At 36.4% G+C, this 27,342-nt stretch overlaps 2 protein-coding genes across 3 annotated transcripts in view; both read left to right on the top strand.

Annotated features, from left to right (window-relative positions):
* LOC124167682 (titin-like) overlaps nucleotides 1–11,498 on the top strand; it is a 97,851-nt gene extending 86,353 nt beyond the window's left edge. For both annotated transcript variants that reach the window (XM_046545679.1, XM_046545671.1), the window contains exons 41-48: nucleotides 2,030–2,184; nucleotides 3,854–4,001; nucleotides 4,084–4,392; nucleotides 4,870–4,974; nucleotides 5,100–5,294; nucleotides 5,889–6,094; nucleotides 6,819–6,918; nucleotides 10,136–11,498. In XM_046545679.1, coding sequence (XP_046401635.1) covers nucleotides 2,030–2,184; nucleotides 3,854–4,001; nucleotides 4,084–4,392; nucleotides 4,870–4,974; nucleotides 5,100–5,294; nucleotides 5,889–6,094; nucleotides 6,819–6,918; nucleotides 10,136–10,347 — 1,430 coding nt within the window. In that variant the 3' untranslated portion in view covers nucleotides 10,348–11,498. The remainder of the gene's footprint in view (nucleotides 1–2,029; nucleotides 2,185–3,853; nucleotides 4,002–4,083; nucleotides 4,393–4,869; nucleotides 4,975–5,099; nucleotides 5,295–5,888; nucleotides 6,095–6,818; nucleotides 6,919–10,135) is intronic.
* Nucleotides 11,499–15,548: 4,050 nt separating this feature from the next.
* Nucleotides 15,549–27,342, top strand: part of LOC124167674 (titin) — a 57,936-nt gene continuing 46,142 nt past the window's right edge. Inside the window, exons 1-2 of the mRNA XM_046545659.1 lie at nucleotides 15,549–15,707; nucleotides 21,550–21,704. Of these exons, the coding sequence (XP_046401615.1) occupies nucleotides 21,620–21,704 (85 nt within the window). The 5' untranslated portion in view covers nucleotides 15,549–15,707; nucleotides 21,550–21,619. The remainder of the gene's footprint in view (nucleotides 15,708–21,549; nucleotides 21,705–27,342) is intronic.

The following is a 27,342-nucleotide window of genomic DNA, read 5'->3' as shown; positions in this document are numbered from 1 at the left end:
TGCATGACAAATAACTAATGGTGAGAGATGGAAATGATGACCAGTGATGTAATAGGCAAAAAGATATTGTGAGCCATGACAGAGCCATGCAAGCTAAGCAGGAAAGGGCAATAATAAGAAGGAGCTTTAGATTTTTATAAAGTGAAGGTTCTTGGAGGAAACATGTATCAAATTTCAGTTTTCCATTAGATGTCACATCAGCCAGTATATCATCCTTATCAATGATACCTAATAATTTTTATTTACTGATTTATTGTGTACCCTATCTCCTGAATTACCATTCGTTCATTCAGTTTTATTTATATGTACCTATATGAATAAAAGGCTCATAATTGTTTTGTTTGGTTAAAAAATACTCTTTGATTGGGAGAAATACGTTTTATTGATGTGAAGTGGATTGTTATAACTGTTCTTAACTTGTGGGCTCCCTTATTGACCTACCATCTCACTGTGTCATCTTCTTTTACTTAAGGCTATAATTTTAGTTACTGATAAATTTTCTACCTCTTTGGTATTTGAGTTTCTTTCCCTTTTAATGGTTTGTGTGGATATTTTGTTTTATTCATTCCTATGGCATTTTAGTGATGCCACCCACCTTTGGTGAGAAATTTCCAAGGGATCACATGCCAGCTAAAATTAGCATGGTCTGACCTGATGATGCTAGTGTTTACCTTTAAAATCAGAGTATGAAATCGTGTTATATGAATCATCTTTTCCCAATAGACCTTGAATTCTCTCTTGCCTCTTACTTGTGTCTTGTACTACTCACCTTGCGTGTCATTACGGGCTCAGTCAAATTGGATAGTGTTATTGTACTTGTAATGAAAAAAATATTTATTTTTGCCAATGTAATGCTATCATATCTTGTAATGAAAATGAAATTGAGTTTTTTTTGTTTAGCTTAGGAGGGTGTGTAACTGATAAAAGGCATATCAGCTGTCATATTCAATTCATTATTAAAAGTATAAATCTACTCCAAAAATGAAAAACACCCGGAAAAGAAATCAAAATTCATCCTTGATGTATTTATATATCAGTGCACCTGTGCAGGTGACTGGGTCCTGGGATGTAAAATCATTCATTTGTGCAATATTCATAAATGCTACATTTTGAACAAGAGTAATTCAATTGTTATCTCATTGAAGTAGTTTCATTAGTGTACCTAAGTACCTTTGTTTCATCCTCATCTTCTCTCACTCTGCTATCCCCAAATCTCACTTAGGACATTGCTATCCTTTCATAACATAGAAATTAAGAAGATTATAATAATTAGGCTTGACAAAAATGGTTGCGCTGGGATTGAAATTTCTATTTAATCTTTATAGAAGTGATCAGTGGATCATATTTTTATGTTAATGTTCTTGCACTACTCGGCATATGAATGAACATTCATTTTCTGTGGCGTGTGGCTATGTAGTGGAGTTATATTTTAATTAATAAGTTTAGTGGGAATAATGCCATTTGGTAAAAAAGCTGATTGGTAGGTATTAAAAGTGTTGATTTATAAAAAATATAAAAAAAACTCACCTCATTTTTTACTTTAGCACATGTATTATTAGTATTTCTATCAATTATCTGCCTTCTCTGTTAAGGGTATGAGAACTCAGCTGGCTGGCTTTTTGGACACAAAAGTTCATTTAGAAAATGGCTCATAGCCAGCAGTAAGAGAGCCAATGCTACATCTACTTTGTTTCAGAGATATCTTTACACTTCTATCAGTTGTAAATGTAGTTGAAGAGAGCTTGTAACCCACATATCGAAGGGATTCATTGGTATAACACTTAATTGTGATTCATTTTATTAATGTATGAGTGTATGGTTAAATTAGCTGAAAAAATTGAAACCCTTATCCTTGTTTTTTAGTATGTGTGCAATGCCTCAGTGTCTGAGTTAATTATCAATAAAAGTTTTAAAATATCCCGTCATGAAATGAAATCTCAATCAATATCAATGGGATCTCAGTTTCTCTAATGCGTATTTATATTGCTTTGCATGATTGCATTTTCACACATGGTACTCTTTTATACAGACAAGCCTGCTAAACCTGAGGGCCCAATGGTTATTAAGGAAATCAAAAGTGAATCTGTCACTATTGCGTGGAAGCCACCTGTGGATGATGGTGGCATTGATATTTATAAATATTCCCTTGAAAAATGTGATTTGGAGAAGAAGGTGTGGATGAAGGTGAGTGAATTAATCATATCATGGTATCCTCTGGACCTTCATGCCAGAAAAGTCCAAAAAGTAAAACAGCATTAGAACTTTATGTACTAAAAATCATTAATAGCCCACAAGTAAATCAATAGAATGGGGAAAGAATTGAATAGGAGTGCTCAAATCAAAATGGACGAAAACAGCAGTGGTGTGGAAGGTGGTATAATCAGATACATATATATCAAGCAAGTGTATACTAAAATCAGAGGGTAAAAATGTGGTCTGACTTGAAGTCAAACCTGTCCCTGTAAAAAATGTACTCCTCCACAGTGGGTTGGGATGGCTTAGAGGAAGTGTACTACTCTTCACGGATGGTTGTACACTCAACCTACTATGCCCTACATGCCACGGTGTGTAGTGGAAGGAGAATAGTATCCTTACTCTATACTTGATGGATAGTAGCCATAACCGTCTTCAACATTCTGTGGAAGGGCTTTTCTAATCCTCTACAGAGGGTAGTGCCATCCTTCCTTCACTCTCTATGTTGTGGAGATGAAGGGTACTACTACCCTTTGCATACTCTCCACGGATGGTGGAGCCAACCCTCCGCTTGCTTGCGGTGATGCTTTAAATTATGATTTGATTAGCAGCAATGGAGTGTAAGCTGAGGTTATGGCTACCACCTGACTACCCTTACATGTGTGTAGGCCTGCAACAGATGTGTCTTAGGGTCACTGTTTTGGAGGGGGGGGGGGGGGGGGGGTGTAGCACATTGGTTGTATGCAACACCTATAAGCAATAACAGCAATAGTTCATACGTAAAAATACTGCATAGGCAAGTGGCTTTTTGATATTAATAATTTATTTTGAAGTATTGTTTATGAAGCTGGTGAAATAAAAACATTCATTGGATAGCCACCTCACAGATTACTTTTCAATTTTTCAGAAACTATGGGAAGGGGTATACTCTTCATAATCAGCCACTGGGCTAAAATTCCCTGAGGAGTTTATTTTTTACAGGGGTAGATAGATAAGATCTCTACTGGGTTAGCTGGAAGTCTCACAGGATTTTTGTGCATATGAATTTTTGTTTTACCAATAACCATTCAACATAGGAAATAAAGGAAAATATTCCTCATATCTCCAATGTCCGGTATTGTATTGAGTGTCACACCATGTTACAAACACATTTTCACAACACTCCATTTGATGATTCCCAGAGGTACGAGCATTATATTTACTCAAAGTCATTCTGTTTTGCTGGACTCTGTTTTTCTGTTTTTGGGATATGTATATGAAAAAAGTAAATAATTTCTTTGATGACAAAACACTTGTAAATTGTTTGATTGATCATTTATTTTACTATTCGATGTTTACTTTGTGGTAAATTATGAAAATATCTTCTCTGATAAAAAAATATTCTTGCTATTGTTTACTTGGATGTAAATTCCTGCTCTGTTATGCATAGTATGTACATACATGTTTGTATAAAAAGAAAGCATAAAGCAATCAAGGACAAACACCTATTGAAGAAATTCCCTATTCCTACCCATAATACCATTCCTACCTTTTATACCGTATTCCCTACAGATACCATTGTGATAACTGGAAATTCTCTATACTTCATGTTTGTAAAAAGAATTCAAAGCTCACCCTTTCAATTGTTGTGATTGTTACTACAAAAAAACTTATATTTCAGGTTGCTGATATTCAAGGAGACATCACATCTTATTCAGTTCAGAGGTTAAGAGAAGGAGCTGAGTACATGTTTAGAGTCTTTGCAGAAAATCCTGTTGGAGTATCTGAAGCTCTAGAGAGTGACCCAGTGACAGTCAAGTGCCAATTTAGTAAGTTATTGAACTTATGTTTGTTTATTAAGTTTGTCATCTGAGTACTCTCATATGCATTGGAATATTTTAACAATTTCAGGCAAACCCTCACCTCCTCGTGGACCATTTGAAGTATCTGGCATGAATCATTCTTCCCTGACGCTGAAGTGGCAACCACCTGAATGGGATGGTGGCACTCAAATCATAGAGTACCTTGTGGAGAGGCGAGAAGTTGGTAAAAAGGCTTGGCAGAAGGTGGGGACCACAGACAGTGGCAGCATTACCAGTATTCAAGTCACTGGCTTGAAGATAAATGTGGCTTACCACTTTAGAGTGACAGCTAGAAATGAAGTTGGCTCAAGTATTCCATATTCTCAAGAAGAATCAATTACTGTTGGAAAGAGGATAAGTAAGTTGATGAGGTTGTACGTAATTAGTTTCAGTCATACCTTTGTCGTCGATTCCAAAGAAGGCCTTGTTTTTTAAATTTTTTTTGCATGTATATTAAGTAAAAATTCATTTTTTAAAATTAAATACATACATAATTAGGTGTCCACATTTTTATTTATTATTGTTTATGCTGTACTTGTTTTTGTGAAATAGCAGCTTATCTACAAATTAATTTAAAAAAAGTTAGAAATCCTTTAATGCTGTTTAAAGCATGTGGTTTTTTGTAGCTATAATTGTTTTCAAAGTTAATGTTGTATCACATATATGTATGTATTAAGCATCAGAGATAATCAATCTTAAAAGGAAATTGGATCATTGCTATTGAAAAAAAGAAAACCCTGTCAACTCATCCTTACCTTTAGGAACTATTTTAAATTTTTTGTTTGTATAACTGATTACAATGATGAATTCTCATTGGCTTACTATTCTTCTACAGCTGCACCATCCCCGCCAACATCTTTGTCTGTGTCTGACATAACAAGTCGCAGTGCTACTATTCAATGGGGACCACCTTTAAGCACAGGAGGTGCAGAACTCACGGGTAAGTCTTTCATATGTTTTGTCTTTAACTTCAGTGTCTTTCTTTTTTGGAAATAATTTTATGCTCTACTTTTATGAAGGTGCTTTTGAGAGGTTTGGTTTCTGCTCATTGTTGCCTGTTTACAGGTTACATAATTGAAAAGAGGATTTCATCAAGTACGAAATGGGAAAAGGTTATCACCTTGGAGCCCTCTGTCACATCACACTGTCTCTCAAATTTGAAGGAAAAATCTGAGTACTTCTTCCGAGTTTATGCTGAGAACAGTATAGGGTTGAGTGAACCTGCTGAGACTGATTCCGTCAGCCTTAAAACACACGCATGTGAGTATTCATGGACTAGCTCCTTCAATACCTTTATTCCCACCGGCATTCTGTGTTTTATGTAGCCTATTTTTTGAAGTTTCAATATTAAAGACACAAATTCTATTTTCAAGTCATTTGTTAAACAAGGGAAAATGCTCTTGTAAATAGTTTAAGCCATTGTAACAAATTCAGAGAAAGATAGCGTCTCCTCTCTAAGCTAGGCTAGCATAGAGATTGCTTAGCAAACTCAAATCAGCCAGGATGTTGGGCAGCATGGGTCTGCTATGAATTTAATCACTATTTAATTGAAAAATTGAAGAACTTTTATTCCACCTTTAAAAATAATTAGAATCCGGAGTAAAGTAAGGAGTGATCTATGCCTTGTGATTGATACCTCTATCAGGGAAAATAATGTACAAGCATAGGTTTTATATAATCAATTGTTGTTTACATTTTGGTTTCCATAAGAGCTGAGGATATTGCTTAAAAAAATTGATTTTGTAAATTAACATAATAGCTTTTAGCATTAGGTTAATTTAGCAATTTGATTTTGCATTTCTAAAATGTGATTGGGGAACTGAAATTTTACTCACTTATTTTTATTTTCCATAGCTCCACCTTCTCCACCCACTGCACCCTTGGAGATCCGAGGTATTGGCCCTCATGCAATCATTATTGAGTGGGGTCGACCAGAAAGTGATGGTGGTGCTCCACTAGAAAGTTATACCATTGCCATCAGAGATGTTAAGAAAACAATGTGGATGGAAGTTGGTCGTGTGAAAGCAGATGTGCAAAAATTAACAATTAAAGATCTACAGGTAATAAAATAAATATCCCATAACAGCATAGAATTTTTAATACAAAAAAATGAAGTATAAGAAATGGTCGATGAAAAGTATAATTAATTCAATGCAGAAGTTGAGAATTGTTTGCTTAACCCTTTTACCGCCAGCCCATTTCAGGTGTTATGTACGAAGACTGCCAGGGCTATTTTCCGGAATTTGCAACATTTCAGATTTAAAAATTTTTCAGCTACTTAATTTTATTTAATACGTCTAGATTTTTATCCCAATTCGTAAGATATATTTACATCTTATAACCATAGATAGATTATGGGGGTTTACATAAATTACAGCCATCGAAAAGGCCACAATCACGAAAAAAAGTGAGATAATTTGGGCCAATAAATCGGCCCCTGGCAGTTTTCGCTCAACCAGCAAGGGCCGATATATCGGCCCAGTGGCAGGAAAAGGGTTAATATGCAAATAAGTATCTTTGAATATTATTGATAGTAACTTAGGAAAGCTTGTTGCCAGTAATAAACTAATAAGATTTGTAGATTCAAATGATATTACAAAGCTCATAGGGATGTGACCATCAGTGTGTTTTTAACCTGAGTGCATCTATATCAAACATATCTGGAGCATGAACTTTGCAACGAACAGTTGGTCCAGAAAAAATTTGTCTCTATTTTCAAATGCAAATCCTTTATATTTTTCTTCATTGCATATATTGAAGCAAGATCTTTCTCCTTATTTTCAGGAGGGTCATGAGTATCTTCTGAGGATATTTGCTCGGAATGAAGTAGGACTCAGTGAGCCTTTGGAATCCGATGAGCCTCATAAAGTTCTTCGTCCTGCAGGTCAGTTTTGGATCCTGTATTTTAGAATTATAAAATACAGATTCTATTTACTTCTCTTTTGATGAGGGATCGGGTTGGTGTGGTGGCTAGAGTGCTGGCTTCCCACCCTGTAGGTCTGGGTTCAAAACCTGGTGATGGCGGAGATTTTTCAGAGACTGATCCCTGTTTTACTGTTTCGAGGAGGGCACTTCAAGTACAATACTTCTTCTATTGGATGGCACATAATGTCATCGTCCTTTTGTTTAGAGTAGCCTAATGTCAACTTTGGTTATCTCTCCGCCTTTTTTTCCCTACCCTTCATTCATGGAGCAAATGACCTTAGCTGTTGGTTGCCTCCTCCAAATACAAAACCGTACCATAGCTTTTCATTTGGCTTGGTGAATGGACAGTGTAATTTATTCATATTAATTTATAGTTTTATTTCATCAGTCATAATGGCGAGGTGAAAATTATCAAGAGATATCATTGAATAGCATTATTGAAGTGCTTTTTTTTTGGATAAAAACTCAGTTGAAGCACATGACAACTAATGCATGGTGAATTGTGTGGGGTTTAGGGATCTGTTTTTTTAATATTTTAACTCTTTGTTAAAATTATGAATTTTTAGACTAACATATGTTAAACTTGGGACTCTAATGCTGCATATGTTTTAACCTTACATGAATCCTATGTTTTATGTCAACTTTTCAACACCTCCTCTAGTAGCTTTTACATTTCCATTTGTGATTAACATTTGTAATTTTGAAACCAGATAAATGTTTTTGTAAATGTGAATAATTTATTTTCATTCTATTTAATCCATTCTTATGTGCTAAATTATTCTTTGTATAATGTGACCCAGCTATGTACTTCAATTATCTATTGTGATAAATGTCCTTACTTTGCATGAAGTTTAAATTCCTTGAGGACACTTGTTGGCCAAATTGGTGAGGTGAACCAAAGGCTTATTTCCTAAAATTGAGCTGTAGAATATGATCAATGTGCTTTTATGAATTCCTTTATTATTACTGATGAAGCTAGGAAGCCTCCTGCTGTGAGGCTGAGGAACAGATTTGCCAAGCTTTGAGTCAAACTTGACTGTCAGATTGTTTACCCATATCCTGCCTTTGGAGCATATGTCCTCACATGCTCAAGTTTAATAATAGAATAAGCTATTGATGCTGAAGATAATAGTTAATTGATTCTACTACATTAATGGAAGCGGAATATCTTGATAACTGTGAGGAACTGAGCATTGAAAGTGTAAGAAATCATTTTTTGGGTTCATAGACAGTGTTCATTACAATGTCATGAGAATTTATTTTGATTTCCATTCAGAACTAGAGAAAATCCGTTATTTTTCATCTTTGTAAATACTGAATTGTATTCTCTTCTCATAATTGCTTTTAAAAAAGTTTCTCTTGCTTCTCATGGCCATCAATATTTTTTGTTTTTAGATATTTAAATTATTAGTTTATAAATACTATACATAGCATCATTGTGAAAAGGAAAGTTTTAATATGTACATGACAGATGAAAATATTTACGTAATGACATCAATCATAATGCTGAATCTCTCTGTCAATGTTGCATGATTGTGTAACACTTATTTTTTGCTATTGTTCTGTGATCTCTGCTCATTGGTCTCTCATAGTCTGCCTGAGAAGACCAATTGTATGATTGTGTATTTGAGAAATCCCTTGTCTGAATGTATGCTTTCTCCATGCTTTTGACAAATGTAGATGCAAAGCCTTTATCTTCATGAGAAAAAAATAATTGATAATGTTTAAAAGTCTAAGCACTGTTTATCATTAATCTTTATCAGAGGAAAAAATTAACCATAAAAATATCATTTGATGGATTGCTCATTTGAGGGAGATGCTGGATTGAGCCTACCAAGGCTCAATCCAGCATCTCCCTATTGCTATTGTCCCACAAGTTACACCACCCAGCTATATTCATTAGCATTTCAATGTAGATCAACTGAACAGCTTCTAACCACCCCGAAATATGATTTAGGAGATGTTGACGGGGTAATGTTATTGGCAAGGCCATAGCTAGGGAGGTGATGGGTAAGGCGTTATAATTCCCCCTCAAAATAGTTATGTGGGGAATACAATTATAGGTGTAAAAATAAAGCCCCTCTGAAATGCATTTCCCCTCACCTGAAACCTCTCCAAAATGTATCCCCCTAATAAGTGAATCCCCTTGAAAAAATATCTGGCTTCAGCCATAGTAACAGGTAGATTATCTGGCTGGAAATTGGGAGATCTGGATTCAAAGCCTACTCTTATCAAATAATTTTTAAGGGAAAATTTCTTCCATTGGTGCTTGATTGATTGCTGCTGTTTGCATAACTGTGTATTCCTTACATTTGGAGGACATGAAGCATGGCCATGTGATTTGGATGACATATTTTTTGTTTGGTGCAGAAGGCAAATACAAATGGTAATCTAATAGCAGTTCAGTCTAATTCATTCTTGTTTCTTTGTAATGCTTTTTCACTATCAAATCATTTTAGCTATTGTCATCACTCACCTGCCACTGCTAGGTTCTTAGCCTAGTGGGTAGAATATCTAAATATTAGTTCAGAGGTAGTTGGGTTAAGGCCAAATGAAGAATACCTATTTTTTACCTTTTGTGATAATGAAATTTTTAAAAGATTTTCCTACGATTAGGCTTTTTATGTTTATTTGAAGCACTGATATTTTTTCTCATATGGCCGGCCTCAAAATCCATAATCCCTCTCTGGATGAAAAAGAGCCTCACTACAACAGACTGCTTGCCTGTTAATGCTTTTATCCTGCTTCACCCTCAGAATCTTACACGGTGATTCTGGCAGTTTATATGAGGTTCAAATGTAACTGTATTGACTTTTTTTTAAGCACAGTAGATTCATTGTGTCACATTTCGTCATCATTTTTGGGGAATTTTTGGTAATATTTTATCTTTACAAAAAAACACCAAGTCAATGAACGTAAATCAAAATATGTAAAATTATCTAATGGTTTATCTTTTCAAAATATTTTTGTCAAGTTAGAGAATAGTTGATAATTGATCTTAAAAATCTCACTCATAAATGAAGAAAAAATTATTTGTATTTGCGTCTCATTAAAATGTGGGGAAGACCCTTTAACAATAAGGGAATTATATACATTGCTATCTCTTAAGACAACTTTCTGTACAAATTCAGTGTATAAATTTAACTTGAGGACCTGTGAATGTATATTGTGTACAGAAATGGATGCTTCTGAGCTGGCCAAGGAGGAGATGCGCAGGGAGCGGGAGAAAGAGACGCCATCTCTCAGCTTCAGCACAGAGACAACAACATCATGGATGCGAGAAGCAGGAATGGATGCTGACATTCATTCATATGCACGTGCCTCTCTTCTGCGACGAGACGAATACTTCTTCCGTATCTGGCATTATGCTAGACAGCTATTCAAATAAGGGGCTTAACCATGTGCTCAATGAGAATAATTTATTTGAAAAGGCATATCTCACTCTTGCTTTTGAGGCAGCTGAGTTTAATTATTCTTTATTACATATCCACTTAATTTAATCTGAATGACAAGTATAAATAATGCTTGCACTCAGAGTTTTTTTTTTCTTTTATACCCTCCAAAATATCTGGAATATTTTGGGTTAATTTTTTTTTCATTTTAAATTTTCATTGACCCTGTCGTTAAAATTGAACAGCTGACAGCAACAGTTGGCAGCTAAAAATTGGGGCAGTGAGTTTAACCCTTACATGATTGGCTGTACTACCATTTTACTTTTTATGTTGAAGTGTATATTATGAAATATACACGTACATAGGAAAAATATTTATTTAGGCTATGAAATCTGGATAAAGCTAAAATGCATCATAAAAGTTCTGCTACCCAAGAGCCACTCCTATGCAAAGCAAACCCAGGGAGTAGAACTGACTGTGATAACATTTTTAGTTTAAACAGATGAGCCAAAACAAATAAAATCATAGAGAGACTATTTCTCATGGACCAAAAATTATTGTTTGGTGTGTGTTTACCCTACATTGTTTTTGTAAATACTGGCAACGAGAAAATAATGTATTTTATATCTACCTATCTATAAGTGATTGAATCTTTTCTTGTGATATGTTTTGTTTGTCAAACCTTAAAGTAAGTAAAAGGTTTTGCATATGTAAGCTCAGTTATAATGGTAAGACAATGATATAATTTATTCTTATTTCCAAAAATATCAGAAATTGTCATAATTATATCAATGGTAAAGTCTTCATGTGAATATTTAATTAGTTTAATGAGAATATCTTCCTATACCTTTGTTGTGATGATCATGGAATTGATTGCCTGTAGAGGAAAACACTGTGATATATTTCTCTTTGTTGTTGCCATTGGAATCTGAGGTTATCAAAACTAATGGAAAAAATTACGATTATTGTTTAAGAAATCATGTGACCCTCACTAGTTGGGCTCAAATGCAAAGAAGGAGGCAAATATAGGTGCAAACGAACGATTGCATGAGCCCACACGTGATGGGCAGTAATCATGTATTTCTCATGTTTTCATTAGTTTTATACCATGTACAGATTAAAAAATAAAATCAAGGAAAATACACTACTCCTTGGATTCTTGTTATTTTATTTATAGCATGTGAATCCTCAATGATATATTTAAGATGCTGCGTGGTTGAAACTTTTTAATCGTATAATCTAGTGTCTCCTAAGTGACACAAACATGAAGTACATAAAAATTAATAACAACATTGAATTTTTTGAAAGTCATCAGGGTTGAATGTCCTTTCCCTTTGTTATCACTCTTGCTATCTTTCTCTTTCACATTCATTGTTTTACACCACTCACTTCAACGACTCTGCATCCTCATTGTAGTGTGTATTGGTGGTGATTTTAAATGCGAACAATCATTGATCACATGCCTTTTTTATCATTAGCCATTAAATTATACAATAGTGAGAAGATAAATGTTTATTGGAACTGGTAATCCCATTTTGGATGCCACCTTCACCATGGCCTTACGTGGTCTAGCTTATAAGGTCATTAACATTTTCATTCCTGTCACCTGAATTTTTAAATTAAGAAGACTACTTTGGTCACCAATAATTGTATGTATTTGGCCCAGATAGCTTTATAAAATTACACTTTGTTTCCTTTGCTCGAGAGATGCAATCTCTCAGCACACTCTTTATAATTTGAAGTACAAAATTGCTTGATATTATGTGGTTGCGTGGGATGAATCTCTGAACAAGAGCATTCCGTATGAGGGTTTAGGATAGCTCTGAATGAAAACTGTTAAGAAAATGGATGAGAGGAAGGATGAAAGAAACCTTTTTTTGAAATGAGTGTCCTGCATGCTTCTCCACTTATGAATTTGGCAATTTGTCCGTCAGGTCCAATTAATGCTCAGGTAGATCCTGGTTCAAAGTACTGCTATGTGGATCCTTCATACCCTGGCCCCACACCCCTTGCCCTGTGTAACCCTCTCCCTTCTCAATACATTTTGCTAGTTTCTCTGACCAGGGCATCTGTTTGTCACAAGTTTGTACTCCTTATGAAACTGAAGTTTCCATTTTTAATACATTTGTGCGAATCTGTGAGCTCAGTGAAATCTGCAATACCTGTAGTTCTGCTTCTTAGCAAACTATGATATTGAAAGTGCCTAGAAGGGAGTTCAAATTCTATAGCAGGCAACCTTCATGGATGCATTCATGCAGAAAGTCTGCTCCTCTATGGTCTCTGATGTTGGTGCCTTCCCTATTTCCTATTTGATACGTTGTGTAGCTCCTTGTTATGAACCAGTTCTCTTCTAGCTATTGATTCATTTGAGCATCAGTTGTATTATGTTCTCTTTGGTCAAAGTAGCTGTATGTACAAATATAATCCCTTAGGTAATTTGTTTATCTCTCATTTAGACGTCATTATCTGATCAGTCCCTGATTCTTGTGGAATTATAATTATGTTCCCTGGTTCTACCTGTGTGATTATTTCTCTTATTATTACATTTTTGTTTGTGATACTCCTTGCTATTATTTCTCGTAGCCTTAGTTAGCCTGATTATCTGTTTATCCTTTGTGAAATCACCTAGAGAATTCTGTATAGACTGTAGATTAACTTTGTATGCGACATTTGTAGAGACTCCCACATGCTGGCAATAAGGTATTTGTGCGCACTTTATTTAAATGTACTATACTACATATTATCCTAAAGTTCTAAGTCAAAGTCTCTTTAAGTATCACTGAATAGAAGTTAGCCATTTAAACTATTGCTTCTTTTGGTGAAGGCTCATACTTAATTTCTGTAAGGGTTCTGTTGTGAGTATATTGCCTAGAAGTGAGCTTGAGCCTCTATCTGATGTAGCAAGAATTGACTTATTGATTGGGTTATTCTTTTTAAAGAGATTTGAAGAGACCAAGACTTACAGCATTTGGAAAATATTTAGTCAATCATAAACTGTTTGACAATTTATTTGGCTTCTAATCCTGTAAATAATTTAATTATTTAAAAAAAATATTGTCTCTAGGTAAAGTTAGTATGGTAAGGCAGTCTTGAAACAAGGTTGCATTGAAGGCATGAAAAAATTCTCTTTTATTAAAATACACTGTCTTTTCTGCAGTGTATTACCTATGATGAATGCACCAAGAGACTTAATGAAACTTACATATATTAGAATCCCAAAAATATATTTTGTAAACGGAAAAATCTAACAGGTATTTCTATGCAAGTTTATTTCATATAGATAGTCTGGATGCTGCCCATGTTTATAGTATCCTACTTCTTGAAATATCCTGGAGGGAATGTCATAGATCCATATTTTACATTTATGAATTTTTTTACTTCTTATGCATATCAATTTTTTGGTGCTGTCTAGTAAAATTTTGACCAGGAAGTCAAAAAATAATGCTGGAGCAAACTTATGGGGAGCCAAGTATCATATTATTTTGTTCAAGCCAAGCATATTCTGCCGAGAAAATTTATGAAAAGGGAAGGCATGTATTGTATGAATTCTCTAGATTATTGTAGCATTATAACAACCTCATCGTAAAAAAGAGTGCGCAAATGCTGCTGAATTATCACAGTGGGGTTTTCCATCCGATTTCAATGTATCACTCACCTGATCCTTTCAAATCAAGGATATGTGGTGCTCCTATTAGGCAAATAAAAAATACCTATTTTTTAGTTTTTCAACAGTTAATGTTGGCTTGTACACTATTTTTATTACTTAAAACTGTGATGAAGTTTGAAAAACAAAGATACCCATGGTTTTCTGTTTTTCAATCTGTCCCCTACTTCTCAAGCTATACATAAACTTAATGCTTAAAACCCTATTGCAAATAGATTGATGTCATCACTTATGCTGTTTGAGTTACTACCGCGGGTGTCACAGTGCCGGAACATGCCAGAATGCCGTTCCGTCACCAGTTTAGAAAAGACATAATTGTCAAATAACACTTTTATCAATTTTGGTGCCTCCAAATTTCTTATACATAAATTCATAACCAAACAAAAATGAATTGTAAAATATGCAGATGGAACTTGTAATGATAAAACACATGGAGTAATATTTCACTTGTAAAAAAAGTGAAGGAAAGTACATTCTGGTACTGCTAATTTTGCCGTGACACCACAGATGACTACTTTACCATGCTCTGCCGTGTGCATTGGGCTCTTGTCATTTGCATTCATATGAGTAGTTTCCTCCCTCAGTGAGCAAATCACTCTAAAGTTAATGGCTGTCATGAAAGAGAATGAAACTTCAATGGCATCACTAATTCATGGATAGTGGGTGACAAGTTTGAAGATTTTATTCATCATTACTTTTCTTTCCTCTAAATTTATCTATTTTATGTAGGAATTGTAATTTTGGGTTCGACTGAATAACTTCAATAGCAAGAAAGTTACACACACCAAAGTTGGAAAATATTGTGAAATTTGGGTTTGTTTATCTAAGATTAAATATCCAAACATCTATTTGTATCATACATACTGCATTTAGGCATAAATTTCTGAGAAGGAATTAAATGGGGTAGCAACACCACGATTTGCTGATGTGCACTTTTCGAAAGGCTGTTAAATATAGAGTTTTTAATTTACCTAGTTTACATGTAATTTTATTAGGAGTAGTAAATTTTGATTGATTTTTCCCTATTGTTTGACTAAACCTCATTTATTAAAAGAGTACATACTTAGAAGGAGCACTAAGCTCTTGAATAATGACGTTCAAAACTAGGAGGGGAGGAGGAGCAAAATTAATTCCAAGAGAGGTAGCCTCCTCCCTACCACCCAGCTCCAGCCCAACCCCTCATCCTCTTTTTCTGCCTTTGCAGCTGCTCTTAGATGCCACTTCCCGTGAAGGTGTGGGCCATAGAGGAAGAATAATACGTGAAATTGATATAAGTGTTCATTGCGCTCAATTAGCAACCTTGTTTATTAAAGAAGCTACCCATGTGAAAAATATGAGAGGTGCCTAATATTTTTTCCATTATTTTTCAATGCACTCTGATCACTCATTTGTAAATTATTTCCTGAGTGATAAGCACAATTTGGTTGTGGCCAGTTGAATAATTCAAGAAGATTTTCAACTCTTCCGTTGATATGCACCTGAAGGTGAAATTTTACTGAAAAATTTAATTCTGTGTTAACTTTTACTAGGATCATATTATCCGCCAAGTCAGCCACAAGGTCCTCTCATTGTGATTCCACTCTCTGGAGATTCAGTCAAATTATGCTGGAAATCACCCTTGGAGGATGGAGGCAGTGCTATAACTCTATATATCATTGATGTTATCATATTCAGCAGATCTGATAGTCATAGGTAAGTGCATATATGTGAATTATTTATTATGAATTAAGTCAGCATAAATTCTTGTTTAGTATGAAGCATTAGTATGATAGGAAATTTCATCAATGAGTATAGTATCATAGGGAACTATTTCTATGTTTATTTGGTGAAATTTTTTCATCGTGAGGTAGATTTAAAGACCCCTAAAAATTTCAACCTGGTTTTGCTGCTATCCAGCATCATCAAGATCATAAATAATTTGAGCACTAGCTTATATTGAGAGTGAGTTGGGGTTGAGGAGGAGAAGAGCATCCATTTGAAGAGGTAGGAAGGAGTAAGGGGAAGAATATGTGAGAGGAAAATGATGAGTAATTGGATGGGTGGGTAAATGCAATATGTAGAATAAAATTGCATCGGTACTTTATTCCACAGTGTTGAAATTATTGATGGCCAGGTAGAGTGAAGACATTTTATTGAAGAAATTGGAATCACCAAAGAGAAAAATGAACTATTACGGAACAACATCAACTAAAGAGTGCTTGCCGTGGGTCAAACCAACAAAAACAATACATATTGATAGTCTTTTGTTGCACTACCTATTGAAAATTATACGTAGTTAGTCTGATTTTTCAGCAATTATCCTTTTTTTTGTGGTATCTCATGGGTCTTAGGTGCTTGTAAATTTCAGCTCTATAGATTTTTCCATGGTCTTGTTGCTAGGGCCGAGTCCACTTACATGGACTAAGTGTCAGTTAATTGACTATTATCTATACTTTGGCTATCAGCTGGTCCCAAATCCTCATTGGAAATTAACTGCCAAAAATCTTGCGAAAGTTCCACAGAGAAAAAATCATTCGCCTTGACCGGGATTCGAACCCGGTTCCCCGAATCCCGGTTCGAATCGAATCCCGGTCAAGGCGAATGATTTTTTCTCTGTAGAACTTTGGCACGATTGTGCATTGCGGGTGACTCTCGTAAAAGTTATCACCACGGCTAGTCCCGGTATACTTTAAATTTGCCAAAAATCTATTAGGAAATTTGGAACTTTTCATTCTTATAATACATAAGCCCTTCAATAGGCTGAAAAATATAAATATAATGTCAATATTTCAAAACTATCATAGATAATATCATATGGATATGTGATATGGACAATATCGAGTCCAACTTTTTACTATATCTTGTTAACCTTTTCAAACAGGATACATTTTTTGTGAGAGACTTGAACCTGCGACTTTATGATTATGACACCATTATTCATTTATAATGCATTGACGAGAATTAGGTAGTGTAAAATTCCCATCTACTCCAAAGAGTTTAACTCCCGATTTATCATTAAACCTCACAGTGAATTTGAATTCATGGATTCTTGTGGATGGTCTAAATTTATGTGAAAATTCAACTTCAAGCATAAAAATTTGGGGGTAAGGTCTAGAAGTAAGTAGCATATGCCCAATGCTGGGGCGTACATTAGCAGGCATTCCCTGAAATGAGATTATTTGTAGTTTTGCAGCTGTCTGCTACCCAGCGCTCTAATTTTCCTATTACTTCCTATCAATTGACAACAAACTCCCTATTATTCGGGCTAATGATGGGGAGAGACGGCATGAATAATCGGAGAACACTCATAATCCAAACTGTCTCTTTAATTTCTTTTAATGGTTATAATTTACTTAAATACAGTAAAACCTCTTTATATCGTAATGGTGGGGACCAAAATTTGGGCATTATGATGTATGGAGGTTCACTATGGAGAGGTTTTAGTGATAGGCACCATTTTTTCATATCCTTCCGAAATGAAATGCACTACTGTCTATAAAACCATTATATGTACGTGTTTAAACAAACATGCATGGATTAGTGAACATATATTTATTACCTATATACATAATAATTACAGAAAGCGTGTGCTATCACATGATTTTTACTACGATTTGAGAGAAAATTATGAGATCTCTCTTAATTCAACAGTCATTTAAAATGATTAGGATAGTTAGATACCTTTGTTCTTATTTACTGTTAGGTATGCTCTCATTTGGAACAAAATGGCCACAACTAATGATTAACGTGAAAATTACAGCATATTAAAGGTATATAAAAAAAATTATAAGGGTGAAACATTTATCCCTGAAAATGCCATTCCATGTACGTGATCGCGGCTGCATTAATGATGTCTAGTTGTCTCGGTTTGATTTGAAGAGGTAGTAAGGCCGTCTTGGGGGTATCTACTTGGTATGATAAGTGGAGGTTTTACGATATAAAGAGGTTCACTACAAAGAGGTTTGCCTGTAAATTTACATGTAAATCTGATGGGACCGTAGGGATGGTATGATGTATGGAGGTTTACGATGTAAAGAGGTTCACTACATAGAGGTTTTACTGTATTATTATTTACACTCATAGTCTGTAAATTTAAATTGCTTCCCAGAAACCTTAGGATTTTTCTAAATTTTAGATGTTCAATCGCCATCTTTTTATCGGCAAAAATGTGATTGTACTCATATTCCTACTGCTCCAAAGGAGACATGTTTTCTGAACACGACGCAACCATGACTGCATGGTGGGTGGCTGTGATCACAGATTCAGAAAAGTGGTTTGCGCAAACGTTACAAAACCTTTGCGTGACGTCGGAAACTTCACCGTCAGGCACAACTACATTAAGTCGTGTCTCGTACAGGTTCCCTTGGATGCAACTGCTGCGGAAAACATGAGCGGAGAGCTCCTATAAAGGCATTTGGCACGTGATCATGCCATTGTGCATCAGCGGTTCTAGGGAACCAGGGTATATGGCAAACTGTCGACGCAAACGAGTGCCTGGCTTTGACTCATGCAATCTCTACTTCCCGTGGCCTTCCCTTATACTGTTCCCTTCCTCTTTAGTTTGACCTTGATTGGTTATTGCATAAACATGCCTAATTTTGACAAAATCTCCGGTTCCCTTGGGCTGTATTCTATATCATGCGAGGCCACGGCATTAATTGCCCATTTGCAATATGAAAAATAGATTTAAAGATTGTAGATAACATTTTTATCAATTTGCGATTGGTTAACCATTGGATAAGCTTCTAAAATTAATCAAGCATTTTTTTTACCAATGCTCAGCATTTTCTACAATGCTGAGCATTGGTAAATGCCTTGCATTAAAATGCAATAATCCTGGTGCTTTAGCATCTGCTTTAATTTTTTATAGATTGTGGAAAACATAGAAGGAGTGTGAAACTCATGCAGGATACTCCGCAACACACACAATCCACAGCCAGATAATCAGGAGCCCACTGTACTTTTAATGAAGTACTTACAAATTTTTAAAAATTTGTTGCATTTTTTTAAGAGTAAAATGTCATGGTATAATCTATCTGTGCTCCTGTTCATCGGAGGTTAGCTTATGTATAGAATGAAATACATACTCATAATGGAAATGACTTCATTGGGCCATTCAGCCCAATGCACTGTCCATTGCCCATTTGAGCCATGGGTATGCTTAGCATATTAAGATCCCCTAAGGTCCCTCTGTCAGACAGAGCTTATGCACACATTCCTTCCATCTATTATGAGCCTCCTTATGCCTTGTAATCTTAATGGAAATTGCTGCTGTAGGAATAAAGTCGCTAACAGCAAGCAAAGGAGGGCTAGCGGCTTAATAAATTAAGGCTAACAATGGAAGGATGCTCATCTTTTGGGCCCATGTTTGAATCCCTGTGATGGCAGAGAATTTTCAGAGGTTACCCGATCCCTGCTTGAATGTTGTGTGGAGGGCTATTCATGTGCAACTCTATGTTCATCAGATGTGATGTTAAGCCATGGTCCCCTTCTAGCCCTTTATTTAGAGCAGGCTAATGCAGATGCTGTGTTTCTATCCACCCTTCCATATCTTCATTATGGAGCAAATGACCTAAGTTGTTGGTTGCCTACTCCCAGTATCAAAAGAATTGCAATAGCAAAAGGGGCATGTATGAACAAAGAGGAGCTAATGAGAGGATTGTTACGTAAGAGTATAAAGAAAAGGCTGGTGGAGAGTCTGATCTTGAATTTAGCACTTGAGTGCGCATAAACATGGACACTTAGGAAGGAGGACGAGAAAGGACTCAAGACTTTCAAGATGTGGGCAAGGAGAAGAATGGGGAAGGTGAAGTGGATGAAAAAGACGAGGAACGATGAAATGCTTGACATTTTGGGTCAGGTGAGGCAGCTTCTTGATGAGATATGGATGAGTCAGAAGGTTTGGATGTAGTGAGCTAAGGGGTGCAGGGGATGTTTAAAAGTGTTAGAGGGAAAAGTGTAAGGTACGTAAACTATGGAAGGGAAGGGGAAGGAAGAGTATCGTATTTAATTATAGAATGAGCGGAATAGGCCTATGCACATGGAAGGCTAGAAATTACCTGAGGCTCATGGTTATTGCACACCACTGTTTTTGAAAAGAATAATTGTGAAGTATCTAATCACATACATACATCTTTCATGAGTCATGGTGGCATAAGCAATGAGGCTAGAGCCATACATTTTTCAGGTTTCAATGTTGTAGTTTCTGTTGTAGTTTTAAGTACTGTTCCTCTTATTTCATCTATTTCAATGGTACTAATTGCCTACCTTAGTAAATATCATATTTCACCTTGATCCTGCAGGAGAGATCCCCTAATTAGCAGATAAGAAGAGGACCCAATAATACCTTTATTTCCCCATTTATTTTCTTCCATCCAAAGTGACCAATTGCTTGTATTTCCTGGTATTTACCTTATAAAATAATTTTGAGAGAAATTGTCTTCTGGAAAAAAATCCCACAATCCACAGCCACTGCATTCTTGCACCCTCCTCTCACTATTCCGCTCTTCTTAGGAAAGTATCACATTCCCATACAAAACTTCACTCATGGATTACACTGGCTAACTTTGCCTTTGTTGCCACTCCTGACGCATGTGGAATTGTTGAGATGGTAAACAATGCTTTTTGCAAGTGTACTGAAGATCAAAAGGCATAAATGTCTCATATGATGGTAGGGAGAGGATTGATTTCTAACAAAATTTCACAAAAGCAGATAATTATGTTTGATATTTTCTGCAGCTGCCTCTCAAAAGAAAGTCCTGTAATCTGGAATGATTTCATTGAAATGCAGCATTAACTGATGCATATACGTTTATGCTGGAGGAAAAATGTGCAATTTGACTAACCAATCCTGAGCCCAAACAATTCTAGCAAACACTGCTCTGAATGTAGTAATCTCTCTATAACTTAATAATGATCCCAAAAATCCCTGAGTTGGAAAAATCACTTTTGGTTAACAATAAACTACATTGCAAATATTGGGGTTAGGTATACATACCTAGTTTTCCTCTCAACAGAAGGAAAGGTGTGCATGGTTATATTTTTTCAAATTACATGCATTAAATAAATTCAAAATCATTCCTTTCCACTATTTTGTGATGTCATTTCACACAGAAGCCAATATTCAGGAAGAAATAGAAACTGTACAGCCATTATCAATAGGTACTAAATTTGTAGAATTTCAGTCCACTCAATTGGTGACAGGTCATTTAAGAAATGAATGTTAGAATTATTGGCCAAAGAAGTATGGTTGTGTCTTTGAATAGAAGTATATATTTTATGCATCATTTCTTAGTTTATGTTAAATAATTGACGATAACTGTCAATAATATTTCATCCATTTTTCATAACTATTTCCATTCATTTTACTAGTTTTATGATGACATATCCACTCCTAACAACCTATTAATCCACTGATGATTTAAAGTTTATACTTTGTACACCAACCTGGATTTTCTAGCTAGTTCATTAAATTTTTATTTTATTATTTGTGAGAAGGGTTTTATTAAAATATGTTATTTTTGCTGTTACTTAAAAGTTTCCATTGCACTTTCAGGCGCAAGATTTGTGTAGATTCAATTTTCAATGAATATGCAATCAATGGAATTCCTCCATATGAGCTCTGTATGCTAAGAGTGTCTGCTGAAAACTCAGTTGGTGCGGGTGAGGCGTTGTTACTGGAAAGGCCATTTCAAATCTGCCCTAAACATAGTAAGTTTGGATTTTTTCTGCTATAATTGTTGGGATAACTTAAATTTCAATGTTTCCGTGCTACTCTAGTTGGTAATTGAATGATAATTATAACTCTATTTTTTTATAATGCGAGTAAAATCTGGCATGATTCCAAGAGGAAGTTGTTTAGCAGTAATTTGTTTTATAATATTTTCAATGGAAATGTTAGTCTTAGTTCTACCACATGTTATTAGGCATTGGTAAAAAATGTTACAGGGCCAAAATGCCAGATTTACGTATTATAATATTTATTCTCCAATATTATATTATACTATTATGTCATAATATTATAATGTTTATTTATTATTTTATATGTTATAATACATATTTATTTTCATTATCAACATACATCATCAAAGAGTGGAAAAAAGTCTTGGCTTTTTGTATTACCAAGTGGGGCTGTATGGCTTTCAAATAGAAATTTTCATAATTTTACCAAATAAAATATTATTTAATAAATTTTGAAGGAGTCGTTTTGGGCTTATTGGGCATATTTTGGTGTCCTGGGACTTTTTCTGATAGAAAAGACTTTTCTGGAACTCTCTATCTTCACCATGCCTAAGTTAAAATTTCATGTGGTGAAATGCTTTTGTTCAAGGCATCACGCACCCACCAAACCTATCGCTCCATGCAAATTGGCTCTATATGTGATCGGTTAGTGCTAAATCACAAGGAAATGAAAATCACCAACTCAATTTTAACTAAGTTTTCTTGGTTGGATAACTTTTACTTATACATACTGCTTCTCTTTTTAAATAAAGCGACCCGGGTTTTGATGAATAATCATTATCCATGATAATCATCATGATGATTATTCATCGAAACCCAGGTTGCTTTGTTTTAAGAAAAAGAAGTAGTGTTAGGAAAAGTTTTCCAACCAAGAAACCCAAGGAAATGGTCAAAATCAGTGCTTCAAAATCCTGAAGAAAAAGTCTCTCCCTTTTTCACAACTCTGTCTGCAGTTAAAATGAAAGAGAAAGTAAAAGGAAAATTGTAGTCTGATCCAATTCGACCCTCCACAACGTGATAAATATTAATAGGATGGTCACTTGCGGAGCTCCATGGAAACAATAAAAATTGACCAAAATGATTCTTATCGTGCAGGATGCATGGCCATAAAGACTTTGATGTTTGACCGAATTTCAGTGGTAGGTACGAAATTTTAAAATCGCTACAATTCTTTTTCAAATACGTTCTTAGACTGGCTTACCATAATTTATAGGTGTTCGTCGGATATCCTAAGAAAAATATTATTTCCAGTGTCTTTTAATAATAATGTTCCCTGTCCTCTAACATTAACGTTTGTGCCCGGAGATTGTAAGTGAACTCTGCTGAATTCCATTGATCAGAATTTACAACATTTCCGACTTCCCTTTTTGCCATGGAAGATGTCAGTTTTTACCGGCTTGGACATACGAATCACCTTTAAGGCTTTTTTTACAAATAGATCATCAGGATTTTATGATATTTTTTTCCAGTGTAAATGCTACTCAAAATTGAATTTTCAGCTATCGATTGCAGCAAAAGTTGGTATTTTTAATACCAGTTTGACAGTGTAGCATTTAACGTATTTCTTAGAAAATAATTATTTGACAGAAACGTTTACAAAAAGCCTTGATTATTAATTTTACGATGAAAAATCAGCAAACATACACATGAATTGCCTGGAATAATAATTTCCCTAGATCTGGAATCAAACCTCGGATCTTTGGTTTTTACGGGCCGCTGCTCAAACCACTAGGTTATCCATTTTCCTGAATTCTCATTGAAATTTTACTGAGGCGCATGGTACTCGGTGTTAAGGCGTTCGCAGTCCATCAAGGATTCAAGAAAGAAAGGACTTCAAAGAAGCCACTGCCGAATGAGAGCCTCCTATCCACCCGGTTCCGTTCGATGAGTTTCCGAGACTCATTTGATTGTACTCAATGTTTTCCCGGTTAGTCTGGTTTCCATTCCAACAGTGTTTTTTTACATGATTTTTATTTCCATCACTCTTCTGTTACACCACATTTTGAATGCCTCCACCATAGAGTTTATTTATGGCCTCCACCTTTATCTCCATGCTGTTATCATCGTCTATACCTCGCTGTCATAGAGAAGCATGCTCCAGATATGGACTCTGATGACTTTTTTCCATAATTTCTATGCTAAAATTTCCTACAGTCATAAATTTAGTAGAAAAAAATACATTTTTTGTAAGCTATTGAATCATCTTCATTCTTATATTTCCGGATGTGACTGATATGGTATGGTATTTGGATGAGGCGACTGAAAGCTGATGTTATTTGTGCCATGAGGGAAGGGTATGGAAGGAAGGGTGGAGAGAAACTCGGCGTCGGCATTAGCCTGCTCTTGATGAAAGGCGCCAAGGGGACCACGGCTTATCGTACCATCCAACGGACGGAGTGTTGCGCTTGAAATGTCCTCCACAAAACTTTCAAGGAGGGGTTGGGCAGTCTTTGAAAAAACTCTGCCACCGCCGGGATTTGAACCCGAGCCCACGGGGTGGGATGCCAGCACTCTAGCTACCACACCAACCCGCTCCCCCGGATGTGACTTCTCCTAGCCGATTCGGAAAATCATAGATCTATCGAAATTCCCTGGAAAATTAGCGTTATAAAATTTCCAGGAGACCTTTTTTAATAGTTTTATAAGTGCAGACAATCACCCCTCCGCACACCCGAAGTTCCTTTGGCATCGAACTGCTTCCACGTGCCTCCGTTTGGCCCATTATTGTATTCGGTGCGGCCATCCCCAATTTTCTTTCGGCAAATTCCTCCCCCCACTTCTCCTCCCTCTCTCGCAAGTCGACCACCCCCCTCTGCCGCCCCCTCCGTCTCCGCCGCTGCCCCTTTCCTCACTCTTGGCCGCGTCAGCTTTGGCGCCTCTCCTGGTATGCTCCCCGAAACTCAGACCTTGCTCATGTCTCCCGTATGGGCGGTCGTCTTTGATGCCCATTCCTTCGTCAACGCGTGTGCATATTCCGTTTGTGTGGTTGTCGCGGCGTTGAATCACGCCCGGAGGGAAGTTGCACACCAGTTGCAGCCTCTCACGTTGAGCGTCACTTTCCAAGTAAAATTTTAACGTAGTAGGGTCACTCGTTCCCATGCTATGGAAAACTCTGTGCGAGGTCGTTGTTTGGGAACGCTTAAAGTACACTTTTACTTATCCCTGGAGCCATTCAATATTTTCGATCAGGAAGGACTGTTGGCGGCTCAAGTGGCCTCAGAGCCGGGATTACTTGTCTGGATTAGACGGCGGCAGGTTCCATGGTTGATGTGAGGAGGCTTGATCGCGTCTTCCTTTAGCATCTGTGATTGTTTACGAATGAAAATCATCAGCGCTACAAAAATAGATCTTTTTCGTTAATTTTAACTCGTTTAAAAATATGTTAGTCGAGTGAAAATGCATCAAGTTGTGCAAAATCACCATAATTGCCGGCTGGCTTTGGGAGAGAATGGTATTGTTGTGGTGGCTTCAGCTATACGGGCCACCTCGAGTATTCTAGAGATGGTTCGTATCCACACTGCTCAGATTGGGTTCAAATCGCGATGGTAGCTTAGCTTCCGGCCTGAACCTGTGCCCGATTAGAAATTAGCATTCGTACAATCGGCTATTTTCTAAAAACCAATTCTTTATTCTCTTAATTGCAACAAGATTTTGGAACCACATTAGTGGCGTTTTTCTAAATTTTATCCTTGTGAGGTCTGTATTGTCATGTCCAGATTATAGAGATCTCCTTAATTTCTGAACAGGCTGCTGTCAGAGCTCAGTCAGAGTTCTTTTTACATTAGTGTGAGCTATCGTCTTGTATCCTAATTATATGCATAAATCTGTTAGTAATTCTTGATAGACACTATAATTTCGGCAAACCTTGAGGAGAATTGTTGCGTTTGACTTGCATCCTACGCGTCCTCAGAATGCCGCAAAGACGGGAACTACTTAGTTTAGGTAAGGGATTTGGAATTGTACTCCAATTTATTAACATAGATCCAAGTGGAAAGAGCAAGAAAATGATGCAAATACACTTGTAAACTGATTAGAATAAAATATTTTCCTTCCACGGACCGTTAGGCAATACATAAACCATTGACAGTCGATTCGAAATAGTTTCAGACTTACAATTTAATGCCAAGTTATTTTCTTATGCGTCGATATTCACATTATTTTCTTATTTTATGTGTTAAATGTCCTTTGAGAAATATTTGTGTCGGCTGGCTCGATTATTATATTCGGTACGCGGAGAGGGGACTTTCCACCGATAACGGTGACGTGTTTCCGCTCCGTATGTTCGGTATGTGTCGCTTACTCTGCCGTCGATTGGGCTGTTGTCAGAGCTCACTCAGTCTGTGAACAACAAGGTCGTTCGCTGTCTCTGATGCTTCTTAGCAGACGTGAGAGTGGAGCGCTGCCCGACGAGAGAATGGAAATTGAGAAAAACGGGTGCGAAGTCTAGCGGGAACATTATAAGCTAGCGGAAGGGTTTCGTGGAAAGGGAGAGTGGTGGGTGGGAACGAACTTCTAAATGATTCCCGGGCAAGCAATCAAGGTAACGCGTTTTTCGGGATTCTTCCCAGCCTTGGAAACGCGGAATATTTGCGTCTAGAACTCCGTCATGAATCCCATTATTTGTGCTTGTGTTCTCTATACTGGTTGCAATTATCTTACCCAGATTGATCTTTAATAATCAGGCTTTTCATCCACATTCTGGATGAGGAAGTTTCACTCGGTTTTCAGTTGATAAGTAGTATGTGTGCCCAGGGGCGGATCCAGGATTTCTTTCTTGGGGGGGGGGGGGGGGGGGTGAGGGGCACAAGCAAAGCCGTATCCAGGATTTTGTTCTGGGGGGGCACAAGGATACCTCGTAATACAAAACGAACTCAATGATAATGGGACCGCATTAATAATTGCATATTTTTAAGGGTCTGGGGGGGCACGTGCCCTCGTCCCCCCCCCCCTAGATCCGCCTATGTGTGTGCCCTATTTTCAGTTATCTGGAGGAAGTTAATGAAACTATACAACTCCTGGGTGTGAATTGTACAGAACGTTTTTTGTGACCCTCATCGTACTTTGATAGCTGGACGCTTGTACCTTTAGCTCGGATCGTGGCCTAAAATCAACCAATTTTATCGCCGGTGAGGATTTTAGAGCGAGCTTTGTATTCTTCTTCAGAAACTTACTTCTCTTTCCTCTTTTGTTTACCATCTGCTGGGTATTCACGGAATGTGTCGATGAGGATCTGGATTTTCTCTGTTATCTACATGAATAGCTTATTTTCCTGCTTGACTGTCTCTCTGTTATCTCTTCTTTGGCCTAGTTTGCTGCACTGCCTTCTAATGAAAAATATGAAAACTACCATTGTTTAAGAATTTTTTGAGTGTTTATCTGTGACTTTGATCTGTGGTTACTGTAATCATAATTCATTCAGAGTAAACTTACCGAACTCCTCTCCGTAGTATAGACCCATTTTCACGCTCTTCAGCCATAAATTTTTTGGGAACTTAACCATACGTTGGGGTTGATAGTGCGTCTGAATGCAGTTTAATTATAAGACTATTGTTCAATATTTTTAAATTTGCAAGTAGGAATTCTGATCAAAGTATTCCTTCATTTATAC

The sequence above is a fragment of the Ischnura elegans genome, chromosome 1 (assembly GCF_921293095.1).
Source record: "Ischnura elegans chromosome 1, ioIscEleg1.1, whole genome shotgun sequence".
Classification (NCBI taxonomy): domain Eukaryota; kingdom Metazoa; phylum Arthropoda; class Insecta; order Odonata; family Coenagrionidae; genus Ischnura; species Ischnura elegans.
Note: the sequence above shows the minus strand (reverse complement) of the source record. Positions and strands in the feature narration are given on the sequence as shown.